At 47.6% G+C, this 15924-nt stretch overlaps 1 protein-coding gene across 1 annotated transcript; it reads right to left on the reverse strand.

Moving 5' to 3' along the window:
* Positions 1 to 11292: 11292 nt before the first annotated feature.
* On the reverse strand, positions 11293 to 13059 carry CCIN (calicin; the record flags this gene model as incomplete). Its single annotated transcript, XM_080940336.1, has 1 exon — positions 11293 to 13059. The coding sequence occupies one exon, from the start codon at positions 13057 to 13059 to the stop codon at positions 11293 to 11295; it is 1767 nt and encodes a 588-aa protein (XP_080796462.1).
* Positions 13060 to 15924: the final 2865 nt, after the last annotated feature.

The following is a 15924-nucleotide window of genomic DNA, read 5'->3' on the forward strand; positions in this document are numbered from 1 at the left end:
CTCGACCTTTGCTTGCTGTTGTCTATGGGTGTCTGCCGTGTGGAGAGGGAAGAGCAGGAGTTTATCTTCTGAGGTAGGACAGGGTTTATAAATCCATGCATGCCCTGCAGCCTGCCTTCTTGGTTCCCAGGAACAACGAGTTTCCGTTGCAAAAACTGGGGTTGTGAAACTGGAGCTTCCTGGAAAATTCCTTTTAAAAGATTCCAGCTGGGGTTAGGGGGATGGCTCAGAGGTTAAGAGCACTGACTGCTCTTCCAGAGGTCCTGAGTTCAATTCCCAGCAACCACATGGTGGTTCACAACCATCTGTAATGGGATCTGATGCCCTCTTCTGGTGTGTCTGAAGACAGCAACAGTGTACTCATATATAATAAATATTTCTTAAAAAGATTCCAGTCTTTGGGAAACAGAGAGAACTTGGGGAATCAGACTCTGTACTACAAGAAGAGACCTGGGGATATAGTTAATCATTCCCAGTCAGAAGTCACCCAGGATTGCTGGTCATGTTCAGACATTCAGCCCTCTACTACCCAGGATAGCAACTTAGACTTCTCATGAGATAAAGGACACTACATATGCTTTGGAAAAACTTGTTCTGTGTTACTTAATCAGGAGTAATTAAAAAAATCTTGCTATGATTGGGGAAAAGCTCAAAATAAAAAGAGAGACAAATATATAATTTGTCAGATAATGGATGCCAGTCTGTTCTCTGGGTTCCCCTGCGATCAGCACTGGCTGGGCCTTTAGTTCTCATTCTGATTGAATCAATTGACCTGTACATATGCTACATGTGTGTGGGGACCTCACTCCAGCCCATGTAGGCTCTGTGGTGGTGTCTCAGTCTCTAAGAACCCCAAGGGTCCAGTTAGTTGACTGTGTTAGTCATCCTGTGGAGTTTCTGTCTCTTCAGGGCCTTCAATTCTTCCTTAACTTTAATTCTTTCAAGAACTGATCTCTAAACACAGCCACACTAGGAATTAAAGATTTAACATATGGTTGAGAAGGTAGACATAAATATTCCGTTCATAACGGCAAGAGCAGGAAGGGGATGGCAGGGTTAGACATATATTTTAAGGAATTGACATGTAATTATCTGAAGACCCAGGAGTTGATATTAAAGTTACACATGCAGGTAATTTCCTGGCAGACTTCCTTCTTCCACAAAAGAGGGAGGTCCATCTCTTATCTTGATTTTTAGTTTCATTTATTTTAATTTGCATGAATGTGTGTGTGTGTGTGTGTGTGTGTGTGTGTGTGTGTCTGCTTGTTAGTATGTGTACCATGTGAATGAAGAATCTGGAAGAGGACGTTATTTTCCCTGGAACTAACGTTCCGGGTGGTTGTGGGCCTCTGATGAGAACGCTGGGACCAAACCCAAGTCCTCTGCAAGAGCCAACTGCTGTCCTAGTTAGGTGGCTATTGCTTTGTTAGAACATCATGACCTAAAGCAACTTGTAGAATGTTTTAGTTTGGGTTTTATTGCCGTGAAGAGACACCATGACCACGTCAGCTCTTTTTTATTTATTTTTTTATTGGATATTCTCTGTATTTACATTTCAAATGTTTCCCCCTTTTCTCCCACCCCTCCCCCCCTTCACTTGCTTCCATGAAGGTGCTCCCTCTCCCCATCACCCTCTCCACCTCAGTGCCTTGACATTCCCCTACACTGGGAAAACACACCTTCACTGGACCAAAGGCCTCTCCTCCCATTGATGCCAGACAATGTCATCCTCTGCTGCATATGCACCTAGAGCCATGGTCTCTCCATGTGTGCTCATTGGTTGGTGTTTTAGTCCCTACGAGTTCTGGAGTGTTTTGTTGATTGATATTGTTGTTCTTTCCATGAGATTGCAAACCCTCTCAGCTCCTTCAGTCCTTTCTCTAGTACTTTCATTGCAGTCCCCCTGTTCAGTCTGATGGGTAGCAAGCATCCTCAACTGTATCAGTATGACTCTGGCAGAGCCTCTGAGGAGGCATCCATATCTGGTTCCTGCCTGTAAGCACGTCTTGGCATCAGCAACAGTGCTTGGGTTTGGTGGCTGCATATGGGATGGATCCCCAGGTGAGGCAGTCTCTGGACAATCTTTTCTTCAATCCCTGCTCCTCTATTTGTCCCTGTATTTCCTCCTGTGAGTATTTTGTTCTCCCTTCTAAGAAGAACTAAGGCATCCACGTTTTGGCCTTCTTTTTTATTTTTATTTTTATTTATTTTATTTTATTTTTTTAGCTTCATAATGTCTGTGAATTGTTTCTTGGGTATTCAGGGCTTTCTTGGGCTAGTATCCACTTATCAGTGAGTGCATACCATGTGTGTTCTTTTGTGACTGGGTTACCTCACTCAGGATGATAGCTTCTAGTTCCATCCATTTGCCAAGAATTTCATAAAATCATTGTTTTTAATAGCTGAATAGTACTCCATTGTATAAATGTAACACAGTTTATGTATCTATTCCTCTGTTGAAGGACATCTGGATTCTTTCCAGTTTCTGGCTATTATAAATAAGGCTGCTATGAACATAGTAGAGCATGTGTCCTTGTTAGATGTTGGAGTATCTTTTGGGTAAATGCCCAGGAGTGGTATAGCTGGGTCTTCAGGTAGTACTATGTCCAGTTTTCTGAGGAACCACCAGACTGGTTTCCAGAGTGGTTGTACCAGCTTGCAATCCCACCAACAATGGAGGAGGCCATGGCAGCTCTTATAAAGAAAATGTTTAGTTGGTGCTGGCTCAGAGTTTCAGAGGTTTAGTCCATTATCAGCATGCTGGGAAAGATGTCAGCATGCAGGCAGACATGGTGCTGGAGAAGTAGCTGGAAGTTCTGAACTCACAGCAACAGGAAGAAAGAGATACTCTGGGTCTGGCTTGGGCCTCTGAAATGCCAAAACCCACCCACAGCGACACACTTCCTCCAACAAGGTCACACCTACTCCCACGGTCGGCCATACCTTCTTCCTGGCAAGTAGTGTGCTCCTAAAAGACCAAGCATTCAAATATATGAGCCTCCGGGAGTCATTTCTATTCAAACCACTGCATTGGTTCTGGGATAACAGCACTTAGAACACTGGAACTTGTAGGAGGCAGAGCCTGGTGGGAGGTGCTGGGATTAGAAGAGAAGGTTGGGGATTGTTGGTGGTCAGGTCTTGCAAGATTTAATAAATTCCCTCAAGAGTAGGTTCCAAAAGAACAACCTTGGCTCCTCTGTGGTTCTCCTCTGTTATCACATGACCCCTGACTTACCTATTATTTGACGTCACCTTTCCCGTGATGAGAGCCAGGGGTCACTTGCTGTATACCAGTATCATGCTGATAGGACTTATCTGCCACCAGAATCCTGAGTTCCCCTCCTCCCCATCCACACATACATATTAATTTTTTAAAGACAGGGACACACAGGATGGAAGGAGATAACCAACTCTCTCAACTGTCCTTTGACCGCTACATGTGCACTGTGGCCTTCATTCATACACAAAATAAATGTAATAAAAATCTTTATAATGGACTCATAGAGGATGCTAGAGAGGGTTTGGAATGTTGTGGGAAGAAATAAGGAGACCAGGTAGACACAGGGGGAAGTATGCTGAAACCAAATCATGGAGGGCTTGAGCACCCAGGCTACGAGTGTTCCTCTTGTGTAGAACTCCTGAGGTGGCTTTACTTGGGCAATGATCTAGCCCAAGCCCCCGGTTTGGAAGAGTATCTGCAGCTTCCCAGTGTAAGCCATGGAAGAATTCTGAAAAGAGCAGAAGACTGCCTTGGGGGTTCAGGAGGGAGGGGTGTAGGCTTAGATTTTTCAAAACTACTTTTAATGAAGGTTCTCAAATACTTTGACCCCATTTTTAACCCATTATCCAAAGGTAGAGGAGAAAAGATGGAAAACAGGACAAGGGGATGTGGACCTGCTTAGAAGTAGTTCTTTGGGGTGGTGCCAATCTTAGTTGTCAGGACACCAGCTGTCCTTTTCAGTAGTGTCAGGACACCAAACATGAGTCAGCAGAAACCACCAAGCCTCCTCTGAATCAGCACAAGTCAGCAGGAGCGACCAAAACTAGTCAGGATGCCACAAGAGGTTCTCTGCCCTGCCTCTCTCAACAAAATGAAGATCAGCAAAGATGACAGATTAGTGAAACATTGCCGGGCTATGTGAGCCCCCATCTCTGTCCACTGAGACCTATTTACGCTCTCTGCAAACCTCACATGTTCTCTCTGTGGTCCTGCCTCAGCAAAAGGCCACACAAGTCTGCATCACATGACACTACCAGAAACTTCCACTTCACAGGGGCACAGACCAAGGATGACATTCCAGGGAATGGCAATGTGCTCACATAGGAGAGGCCTGGAGGGCAGAGAACACTCAGTGGTGATATGTAGTAAGTAGAAGAAAGAAGACAGAAATATTCACTGGTAAGGTTTCTAGCTATGTGGTTTGAACATGCTTGGCCCATGGGAAGTGGCACTATTTAGAGATGTGGCCTTCCTGGAAAAGGTGTGGCCCTGTTAGAGGAACTGTGGAGGTAGGACTTTGAGGTCTCATATCTATGCTCAAGTCTGGCCAGTGTGGCAGAGTCTCCTCCTAGATGCCTTCAGATCAAGATGTAGAACTCTTGGCTTCTCCAGTGTCATGTCTGCCTACACGACGCAAGGTTCCCATCATGATGATAATGGACTGAATCTCTGAAACTATAAGCCAGACCCAATGAAATGTTCTCCTTTGAAAGAGTTGCCGCGGTCATGGTGTCTCTTCACAGCAGTGAAACCCTAACTAAAACAGAAAACCATGACACAACAGGGCAAACAGGTTGGGTTGTTCAGGGCAGATGAGGCAGATAAAGAATTCAGTGGGTGTGTGGCAAGAGGAACTGTATCATCAAAACAAAACAAAACAAAAAACTGGGAAGGTTGAGTGGATCCAGAAACTCCGGTAAATTCTCATATCTACTCCTGATCCATGACCACAACATTCTACATAAGGACCGTGACCATTAGTCACACAGCACAGAGTTCTCCATGTTAATGAGGTTAATGAGTTCTCCATAGGGTAATGAAGCCCTCTCCACAGAAGGCCCCTCTGCCCTCCAGACACGAACACTCACCCCTGAGCTAAGCTGGAGTTCCCCTGCCCATTGGCAGCCCACAAGGCCCACTCAGTTCCCAGTGGTAACTGGATGTCCAGGAGTTTAGGAACCCTGCCTCTTCAGGCTCAACCGGCACCATCTCTCACCTGGCCTGGGCCCCCCATCTTAGGCTGTGTTTCAACACCCCAACACCTTACTGCGGTGAGGATGGCATGTAGCCTAATGCCCTCCTGTTTCGCCTTGCCTGAGTAGCGCTCGCACACCCCAGCAATGAGGCAGAAAGCAGATGCACAAATATGGCCACACTGAGTGCAGAACCAGGGGGACACTCAAGAGACATTCCACAGGGTATTGAAAATCCAAGTGGTTCAGAAGACATGGTTCTGCTTCCAGTAATGGGAAGGTTTGTTTGTTTATGTTAATCCTTCCTTACTTTTTTCTCTCCACCCCCTTTCTCTCACTTTCTGTCTCTCACACACACACACACACACAAAGGATCTGTTGATTAAGCTCAGGTTGGCTTTGAACTTGCGGTGTGACAGAAAATGACCTTAAACTAGTGGTTCTACTGGGCTGTGGCACGGGTGTGGAGGAGGAGCACTGGGTTTCTCAGTGAACATGGAGCTGTCTGTTAGACTGGCAGAGCAGGGAGCACTCAGGGCCCCCCTGTCTCTGTCTGCATGGCACAGGGCTTGCAGATGAGCACCATCACAGCCAGGTGCTATGTGCGTGCTGGGCACAAGAACTCGGTCCTCATGTCGTGCAGCAAGCACGTTACTGAGTAATCCTCAAATTCAAATCTGTGCTGCTTTCTAAAAATTCTGGAGCTAGAGAGATGGCTCAGCTGCTAACAGGTCTTTCTGGCTCTTACCGACCAGAGTTGGGTTCCCAGCACCAAGGTCAGGTGGCATATACCACCTGTACCTCCAGTTTCAGAAGATACAACCCCTTCTGGCCTCTGTGGGGACCTGAACACATGTGACACACACACACTCACACACTACACACACACACACACACACACACACACACACTACACACACACACTCACACACTACACACACACACTACACACACACACACTACACACACACACACACTACACACACACACACCACACATACACTATACACACACACTACACACACACACTACCCAACCCCCCACACACATATACACACATAAACACAACACACAGACACACATACACACACACACACACACACACACACACACGAATTTTAAAAATATTTAAATGTATCTAATGGAGAAGAGTTAAGTGGATCTCTATGAGTTCCTGGTCAGCCAGGGCTACTCAATGAGACTGTCTTAAAAACTAAACTAAATATAATGGAATCTAAATTTGAGATCTGCCTTCATCCACTAAAAGCACCAGTAAGCAGGGTGTGGCCCACTGGTAAAGCACTTGCCTAGAGAGAAGGCCCTGAGTCCCATCTCCAACACAGCAAAAGGAAAACCTTGAGATAAAGGCATTTCAGACCCTTGCCTGTGATCCAGACACACATCCTGCATGCTTGACTTTTACTGATCCATCCTACCCCGGCCCCACACACATGCCATTTTCCTGCCTCAGCTTCCTGAGGGCTTCGATCACCAGTGTTAACCACCACGATCTCTATTGATCCCTTCTAAAACATATTTATGACTAGAAGGCTCTAATTGTTTTTTTTTTTTTTTTTTTTTTTTTTTTTTTTTTTTTTTTTTTGTGCTGGGGCCTGGAGATCGCTTGAATTGCAAAATCCTGGATTTGATCCCAGCACCACAATATTTTTTTTTGTCCTAGGTTGACTTTCATTATATAACTACTAGGCCCCCTTAGCACAATGAACTCCATGATGGAAGAACCATTCAGGCGGTAAAACTCTGCGTGTAGACAGCACCGGCAGCCAGAATAGAAACAAAGGCCTAAGCCATCGGTGCTCGAGGTTTCGGGCAAGTCTGTTACTACCTTTGTCTTTTGGCTTCTGTAGTGCTGCCTCTGGCTAACTGTTCTTGTTAACTGAAGGACGTCAATCCAGAACATGATGTTTGTGCTTAAAAGTTCACCCCGAGAAAGACTCAGGACTACACTGTGATCCCAAACACCCTGTGTAGTTGCTGACTGGTTAATAAAAACTGTCTACTGGCTAAAACCCTTGTTCTAGCCCTTTTCTCTGGTAGATGCCCATAACATGTCCACTTACAGTGTATCTTTCCTCAGAGGTACATAATGTGCCAGGAAAATAATAAGTGGCTCCGAAATCTAATTTACGTTACATTCCTTAAAGGGACAGGTGTACTTGCCTGTACTGACCATCTCAAAACCCAGCCCCTTCGTAACAAACATCACCTCGAGGGGTCTCTAAGGCCAGAGCTCTTGGGGAGCACAGCAGTTGGCCCTGGCTCAGGAGCTCTCCTTGAAAATTTCACTGAGGCGGGATAAGGCTCAGACAACACAGAACTTGGCTTTCCTCAGAGGGAGGAGGAAAGTGTGAATGAACAGGGCAGAAGCCGTGATCATTCTTAAACAGTTTTATTGAGATACGATTTATATGTTTCATATATTCAAAGGTTTTTTTTTTTAATCCACCAGTGATGTGCAATTTCAGCTGTTAGGACATTTCCATCGCCTCTGGAGGAAGACCATCCCCTCTGACAGCAGCTCCTTCAAATTCCTCCGTCCCTGGGAAACCACAGTCTACAAAATCTCACTCTGCCTGCCTGGAACTCCCGATACAGTCAGGAATGACCTCTGACTCCTGATGCTTTTTCCTCCATCCCCCAGAGCTGGGATGACCGCCTGTGCCTCCGGGTCTGGCCATCATTGGAGATTTTAACCTTAAACTCAGTAGGTGCTTGTCGGGGGGTGGGGGGGTAACAACTGGTTCCTGGGACCCATAAGGAAGAAGGAGGCGCTCTCTGACTCCCACAGTGCACATGTGTCACCAGGATTGACTTTCACTCTTAGCAAGTCTGGGATATTCTAACAGAGGCTGACAGGCAGACCCCCCATTATTCCATGGTCTGAGCTGATACAATACAGTATTAGTCTCAGCCGTAATCTTTGTTTTTTCCTGATTTAAACCTTTCTTAGCACTCATAAGGTGGAGATGCAGGAGGATCCAAGTTCAAGATCAACTTCATAACAAGATCCTGCCTCCGATAAAACCCTTTTCTTTCATAGAAACAAGTTCTCTGATAGCTGTTAAGTACAGAAAAGGCGAGGTTACTTAATAACTCTCATCCAATAAACCCAAGAAAAAAGTGTTCATTTTTTTTATTGTTTACATCCTGATCACAGCTTCCCCTCCCTCCTCTGCTCCCAGTCCCTCCTTCTCCCTTCTCCTTCTCCCCATCTACCCTTCCTCCCTTTCTCCTCAGACAAGAGGAGGCCTCCCATGGATATCAAACAGCTTTGATATAACAAGCTGCAGTAAGTAGAGACAGCCAGTTAGAAGAAAGGGATCCAAAGGCAGGCACTGTAGTCAGAGAAGCCCCGTTCTTTGCCTTTAACCATCACAGAAATGCAATTCAACCCACAATAGATGTCACTTCAAGTCAGTGTTCCGAAGGATAGCATGTGTGGGTGGTGGCCCGGAGCCCTCGGAGCCCTCGTGCATTGCTGGTGGGAAGTGACACCAGTTGCTTTGGAAGGTCCATCATCCCCCCAGCTGGTTAGACCCAGAATTCCTGGACATACCTTCCTCGATGTTCACCCAACGGAAATGAAAGCATACATTGCCATGAAAATGTGCATAGTCCTGTTTGAGGCAGTGTTATTCGTGATAGCCCCAAAGCAGAAATCATCCAAATGTTTATCGATCATTGTGGTATAGAATGGGTGGCATGCCTCAGAACAGATGAACTTTTAAAAACAAAGCTAAGTTGGAGATGCAAGATCAGACAGATACATGAACATCTCACATGAACTGTCCAAAACTGGGAGATTCGTAATGGCAGAAAATAGACCTGGGGCTACCTGGAGCTAAGGGGGTGAAGTTGGAAGTGGCAGTAAAACATTGCAGGTCTTTGGGTGAGTTGTTTGGCACGAGCCTCACTCTGTGTAACCTAGAATTAAGTAGGCCAGGCTAGCCCAGAACTCCTGGCAAACTCTTGTCTCAGACTTGGGGGTGCTAGACCACAGGTGTGAGCCATGACGCCCAGGGTTCAGTGTTTCTCTCTGAGACAGACTATATTCTAAAGTTTTGATGATGGTTGCACATCTCTGTGAGTGACTAAGAACCATAGAGTTGCATACTTTAAATATATATACATACATATACATATAAATATACACACATACACATTCATACACACTATTGAGATAGGGTCTCAGATGTCCTGGAACTGGCTATGTAGATCAGCTTCAAATTCAGAGATCTACTTGCCTCTGCTTCTCAAGTGCTGGGATAAAACACATTTGCCGCTCTGCCCAGCTATTTTTTTTTTTTTTTTTTTTTTTTTGGTAAGATCAGCCAGTGCTCTTAGCCTATGAGCTCTCGCTCTCTCTCTCTCTCTCTCTCTCTCTCTCTCTCTCTCTCTCTCTCCAGGCCCTGCCCCATTTTGAACCAGGGCCTCCCCTGCAGCCCAAATTCATTGTGTAACTCATCTTAATGCTGAGATTATAGGAGCCACGTGTCCCACTAAGCTGTACATTTTAAGTAAGTCAAAGATAGCGACTGTAAATTGTTTCTCATAAAGCTTTAAAGAAAACAATTCTATTGCTTTTCTGAATAATACATTTGGACCAAAATATTCCAGTTTTGAATCCCGGACTTTATACCTGTTATCTAAAGAGGTAATTTAGAACATGTTTTTGGGAACTGGTTTTTATAAGAAGGCCTCTTGACACCAGGTTTTACCCTTCTGTGGCATCCTGAAGCAATGGAACTTGGGGATATTTGGATGGAGCAAGGCTTGTCCTTTAAAAAGGTAATTCTGAGTCAGGTGTGGAAGTATACATCAGTGGTCCCAGCACTAGAAGCTACAATGAGACATTTGGTAAAGGCGAGGGGGACCATCATTCCAGGCCAGCCTCAGCTACAGAGTCCGTTCCCAAGAGGTCTGAGCTATAGAATAAGATCCTGTGACAGAATTGGGGAGCGGGGATCCTCAGCACAATGTATGCTGGGACTTTTTGTCCTGGTACCTCGCTCATTCATTAAAACTCCACTTACACTCTTAGGTACAGAGTCTCACTACCTCTGTTACAGAAAAGGAAATTAGGGGCTGGAGAGATGGCTCAGAGGTTAGGAGCACTGACTGCGCTTCCAGAGGTTCTGAGTTCGAATCCCAGAACCCACGTGGTGGCTCACAACAATCTGTAATGTGATCCAGTGCCCTTTTCTGGTGTGTCTGAGGACAGCAACAGTGTAGTTATATATAATAAATAAATAAATAGATCTTTAAAAAGAAAAGGAAAGGAAATTAAGGCACAGAGGTATAAATTAATTTACCCAGAATACCCTAGTGGGTTCTGCTACTCCAGCCTCCTGATGCCCGTCACAGCTTCCTTCCACTATAGACACAGCTTTCTTTCTTCCCCCTTTACTGTAAGGTTTCCCACCCCTGATCCAAACCTCACACTCCTGAGAAAGTTCAGGAACCTCTCCAACTGGAAGAAGTTGTAAGCAATCTTCAACTTCCCCCCAAATGAGACATAAACCACCCTAGGTACACAAATACAACCTGTCCCTGCTTGTCCCTGGACTTACCCACACACCTCCTTCCTCCCCAGCCCACAGGCTGCCCTCTCAGACTTGGGAGAGGTCCTTTCCTGTCTCCCAGAAGACCTGAAGCAAACACATGCTGGAAAAGCCCATGACATCGAAACTCTGAGCATAGCTTTACTATGCTAGCAGGTCCCTGAGAAGGGGGAGGGGGCCCCAAACATTCCCTAGCCCAGAGTCTGGGAGGAACTTCAATCCCACCACCACCAAGGGTTATTTTTCCTGCCTCAGTTTAGAGAGTGCTGGAATACCATAAACAAACAAACAAATCTACCCGCTGTAGACTACCAACCAGACTGCCTCTCTGCTCGTTACCCCCACTGAGACGTCAACCCTGACTTCCACCCATCAGGGACATGCCTAGCCCAGCGCTCCACTTTCAGACCCAAGCATCGACCACTAAAGGAAAGCCAAAGCCACACTCCTCCCTTGCTCTCTGTCGTTAAATTGTGAATAATAATGCATTTACTTATTCTCCCACTTAAAAAGTTGTTTAAATTCTTTGAAGAATCTTGCAAGGCAGCTTGGCTAGACAGCAGGCAGGACAGTCCAGTGCTTCTGGTGGGCAGGCAAGGGTCTTCCATTCACCTATCTTTTGGTCCAGCAAGTAGGCATTAGGATTGATGGTGTAGTCCTTTGTCTGGACATCGCTGGCCGTGGTGACACCCCCACACACAAACACCTTGCTGTCTCCAATGGAGCAGATAGCATGGGATACATCCAAGGGACAACTGTTGGGCAACAGAGGTATTGAGGTTGTTGACTTGTTGGCCTTTATCTTCTGTAAGTTGATTTCCACGCTCTGCCGGTGACTGTGTACACGGAGGATGTTGTCCTGGTGGAAGGACAGCAGGGGCCGGTGGTTGAATTCGATGGGGAAGGTGATACACTGAACCACTTCCCCTGTGCAGGTGTCAAAGCAGTCCACTACACCGACCCGGGAGATATAGCCCTTCACCAGGCATCTCCCGGTGACAATGTACAGGTTCCGGTCACCCTTAGTGATCACTGCTGTGCCATCCATGGGGATGCTCATCTTCCCTGCCAGGCACCAGGCTTCCTTGCGTTCATCGTAACGATAGATATTAGAGACGTACCGGCGTGGAGCAATGCTACCACCCACGGAGTAAACCGTCCCCCCGCAGGTCACCATGGTGTGGAAGACAAGCCCGATGGGCAGGTCGGGTAGTTTGGTCCAGGAGTTATCATCCATGTCATACCGCCACGCCGTCTTCAGTCCTGAAATCTGCTCAGTGGTCCCTCCAGATATGTAGATGTAACGGCCAGCAGCAGTGGCGCTGAGCGCGGCTGCCCGGTAGGGCATCTCTGAGAGCTTCAGCCACAGGTTCTCCTGGATGATGTAGGCGAACACGCCATCGTTGAACTTGCCATGGGCCTTCTGGCCTCCGAGGATGACCACTGAGTCAAGCAGGGCCCCTCTCCGCTGGTAGCTCAGCAGGCTGGACGGCCGCTCCTGCTTGCGGTCCATCAGGACGCTCTCGATCAAGGTCGCGTGGGCAGAGTTGTTCTCCAGCCCCGTCAGCTTGTTGCTGGCGAACATCAGCGTCTTGTTGGAGACGGCGTTGAGATTTATGTAATTGAAGAACTTCTTGAAGTATTTTTCCCGCTCCTCCTTCCGGAAGTACACCCAGCTGATGAGCGCGCTGAGGGCCTGGTCCTCGTTGAGCACGTGCAGGTTTTCATCGCGGAGCAGGCGGCCGAAGATCACGGGTGGGCAGCGCATGAAGTGCATGGAGCCCTCGGGGCTGGCCCAGAAGTGGAAGTTGTCACGAATGCCAGAGTAGGCCAAGTCTGATACTTCTTTGAGCTCGAACAGCTCAGCCAAGAAGAGGTAGCGCAGGCAGTTGACGCGTCGAATGGATTTAATGAGGAAGTCGTTGCAGTGAATCCGAAGGCGTGGGGTATTGAAATACTGGGCGCCTCGGAGCAGCTCCTCCACGTTCTGCTCTGAGATCACCACTTTGCCGCTGTAGAAGTAGTCCATGAGCTGGTCCACCGCGGCCGGACTCAGGTAGTTGGGGTCGATGTTGATGTAGAGTTCATCGGTGGCCTTCATGTCGTTGCTGGAGACGAGACTTTTCACTAGCGGAGAGACGGCAGCCAGCACGTTGCGGTGTGCGAAGAAGACGTGGTGGTCCACAGTCAGGGCCATGTCCCAGTACTCTTTGCGTTTCCTCTGTTTGTTCAGGTTTTGCATCATAAAGCTGTTGTAGTTTTTCTCTGTGAATTCCAGTTTCATGGTGCTTCTTGTTGGCTGAGACAGAAGATCGGTTAGCAGGTACTGGAGGGCAGACTTTTTCAGGCCTTTGGGATTTGTACTGATGGTTGTTTGCAGCGCAGCTGACCAGAGAGGAGTGGGCGTGGGAGACAGGGTGATGTCACAGAATGGATGAGGTCATCATAATGCCCCCTCCCTGCCCCCAGGCCTTTGTCAGAGGCATGGGGCTCAGTAATGGGACCATGGCGTGCCCCTGGGGTCTTCCAAGCCACAGTTCAAGGCCTCGTCAGGAATGTCAGAGCTGGCTTGGGTGGGGCAGAGGGCAGCTGTGGAGGGAGAAATACTGGGATGGGCGGAGAGGTTACCATTAGAAGCCCCCCTTTTAACTAGGAGGCTGAAGTCCTGCTAAGAAAGGACTCCCCCGTGTCAAACCTGGAACTCCAGCTGTATGTAGCGCATCACTCCCTTCATCCCTCCAGGAAGTGGGAACCACCCAGTTTTCATGGTTCAATTCTTAGGCCCTAAGGGCCCTTTTTCTACCAAGGTTCGTGAACATCTGAGAAGACAAATCCTTTGGCTTCCGACCTCTGGAGTCAGAGTACCATTTTCATTAACAGAGAAGTGGGTGACACTCACGACTAGAAATGGAGGGGTCCGCCAGCCCTAGGAAGATGGGAGGACTTGGAAACGCCCTGGTCCAGATTTCCAAGTATCTAGTAAAATCCTGACCTGGTCCGGTGTCTCCGTTCCGAGTTACTTAGACCAGTTCACTCAGACCTCAGATCCCTCTCCTGTGAGATGAGAATACTCGCTTCACAGCGCAGTACTCACAGTGCCTAGCTTGTAGCAAACGTTCAAATAAATGCCAGCTCCTGTTTCTCAGTTAATAATTACCGCAGTTTATGGGCGCTGATGGGAGGTTATGGGCCTCCACGAAGCGCTCGCCGCACGGTGGCGCTACAGGCTCGCCTCCGGGCCGTGAGCACGCAGCCGCTGCCCCAATGGCTTAGGAAACTCGCAGGGGGCGGGGAGGGGGTGGTTCCGCCTGCTTTGTCCCGCCTACGGCTCCTTTGTGTAGGAGCGTCTCAGAAACGCACGCGTGTGGCAGACACACATCTGTTCTCGTTTTACAGATGTGGACAGAGCCCGGCAATGGTGTATGACCTATGGAGAAGAGCCATCCAGGGAACTCTTAGGAAGAACCGTGCCATACGGGCCCCTGTACGTGTCAGGAGGACCCGACTCAGACCCTGCCGGCTACTCTGGCCTCCAAGCCTCACAGCAGAGCTTCCAGTCCTCCTGAATGCCCAGAGAGACTGTGAGCTCCATTCCCACCGCTCTCCAGCCTGGCTTTGATTCTCCTTCATCAATTTTAAGTTTGTTCATTTGTTTTGGATACAGGGTTTCTCTATGTAGCCTTGACTGTCCTGGAACCCCTCTGTAGACTAGGCTGGCTTTGAACTCAGCGATCTACCCTGCCTCTGCTTCCCAGGTGTTGGGATTAATTGAAGTTTATTTGTAAAACAATTACACTATAATACTGAAGTTACACATCTTGTTACCTGATTGTGGGGACAATTGTCTCTTCGGGTGGGATGCCCATGAAGGACTTAGAACTTCTGTGTCCCCATTTGGAGTGCTTAGGTCCCAGCCCCACTTCAGAGAACTCCCTATGTGACTCAGTTCCCCACTGCCCAGTCTGTCTGTCTGTCTCTCCCTCCCCTCTCCCCCAGAGAATTTCAGTCCTGCATACTTCTCAGCCAGCTCTCAACACCGGAGAAAGGGGCCACATGTCTGCAGGAAGCATCATGAAAGCTGTGAGGATGATTGAATCCACCGTCATCCTGACTGTCAGAACCCCACTTCCTGGGACATTTACAAGCAGAAGGTCATGAGATCCCAGAGCACCAGGACAGAAAGGAGCTCACTCACCACATGCCTCCAGCAAGAGATCACGGAGTGGGAAGGTCTGACAGACCCTCCTGCGGCCTGGAGAGAAGAGGCTTGTTCATCTGATGATCGTTAGTCATATTCTCTGGTCTTAACTGCAGAGCTCACCCATCCTCAGCAAACTAAAGACTGAAAGCCCTGTATCCTGTTACTCCGCAGGCAGAAGCAGGAAGAACTTTGAGCTCAAAAGTTTAAGGTCAGCCCAGGCAACACAGGCCTTAAAACAAAAAGTAGGTTGTGCTAGTTCATATGTGTCTCAGTCCTTGGAGACTGAGGAAGGCCTAAGTTCAGGCCAGCCTGAGCAACAAAATAGACCGTCTCAGAGTTAAAAATTTTTTTAAAAGGTTAAAAGCTCATTAAACTGGGCTGGGGATAAAGCTCGGTGTGTAGAATGTTTGCCTATCACACGCACAAAGTGGGTCCCTGGAGCCACATAAACTTAGAATAGTCCATCCCTGTAATCCAAGACACAGAAGCAGGAGGATTGGGAGTTCTAAGCCAGCCTGGACTACCTGAGATTAAAGAATAAGAAGGAAGAACAGGAGGAGGAGGAGGAGGAGGAGGAAGAAGAAGAAGAAGAAGAAGAAGAAGAAGAAGAAGAAGAAGAAGAAGAAGAAGAAGAAGAAGAAGAAGAAAAAGAGGTGTTCAAAGCCTGAGCACCCAAATTCAACTCCTGGAGCCCACATAAGGACACAGGGACGCAGAGAGTGCACAACGTTGTCCTCTTACCTACACACACTATGTACAGTTTGGTTTTGTTTAGAGATGGTGTTTTGGTTGGTCTGGCTGCATCTGGAAAGAAGGAACCTTAGTTGAGAAAAGTCCTCATTATTTGGCCTGTATGTAAGTCGGGGGGGGGGGGTCTTGTTTGATTCACGGTTGGTGGGACCCAGTTCACTGTGGGTTGGTCCTTGGGCAGGTGGTCTTGAGCAGCCT

Source organism: Micromys minutus (genome assembly GCF_963924665.1).
Source record: "Micromys minutus genome assembly, chromosome: 28".
In the NCBI taxonomy this organism is placed as follows: Eukaryota; Metazoa; Chordata; class Mammalia; order Rodentia; family Muridae; genus Micromys; species Micromys minutus.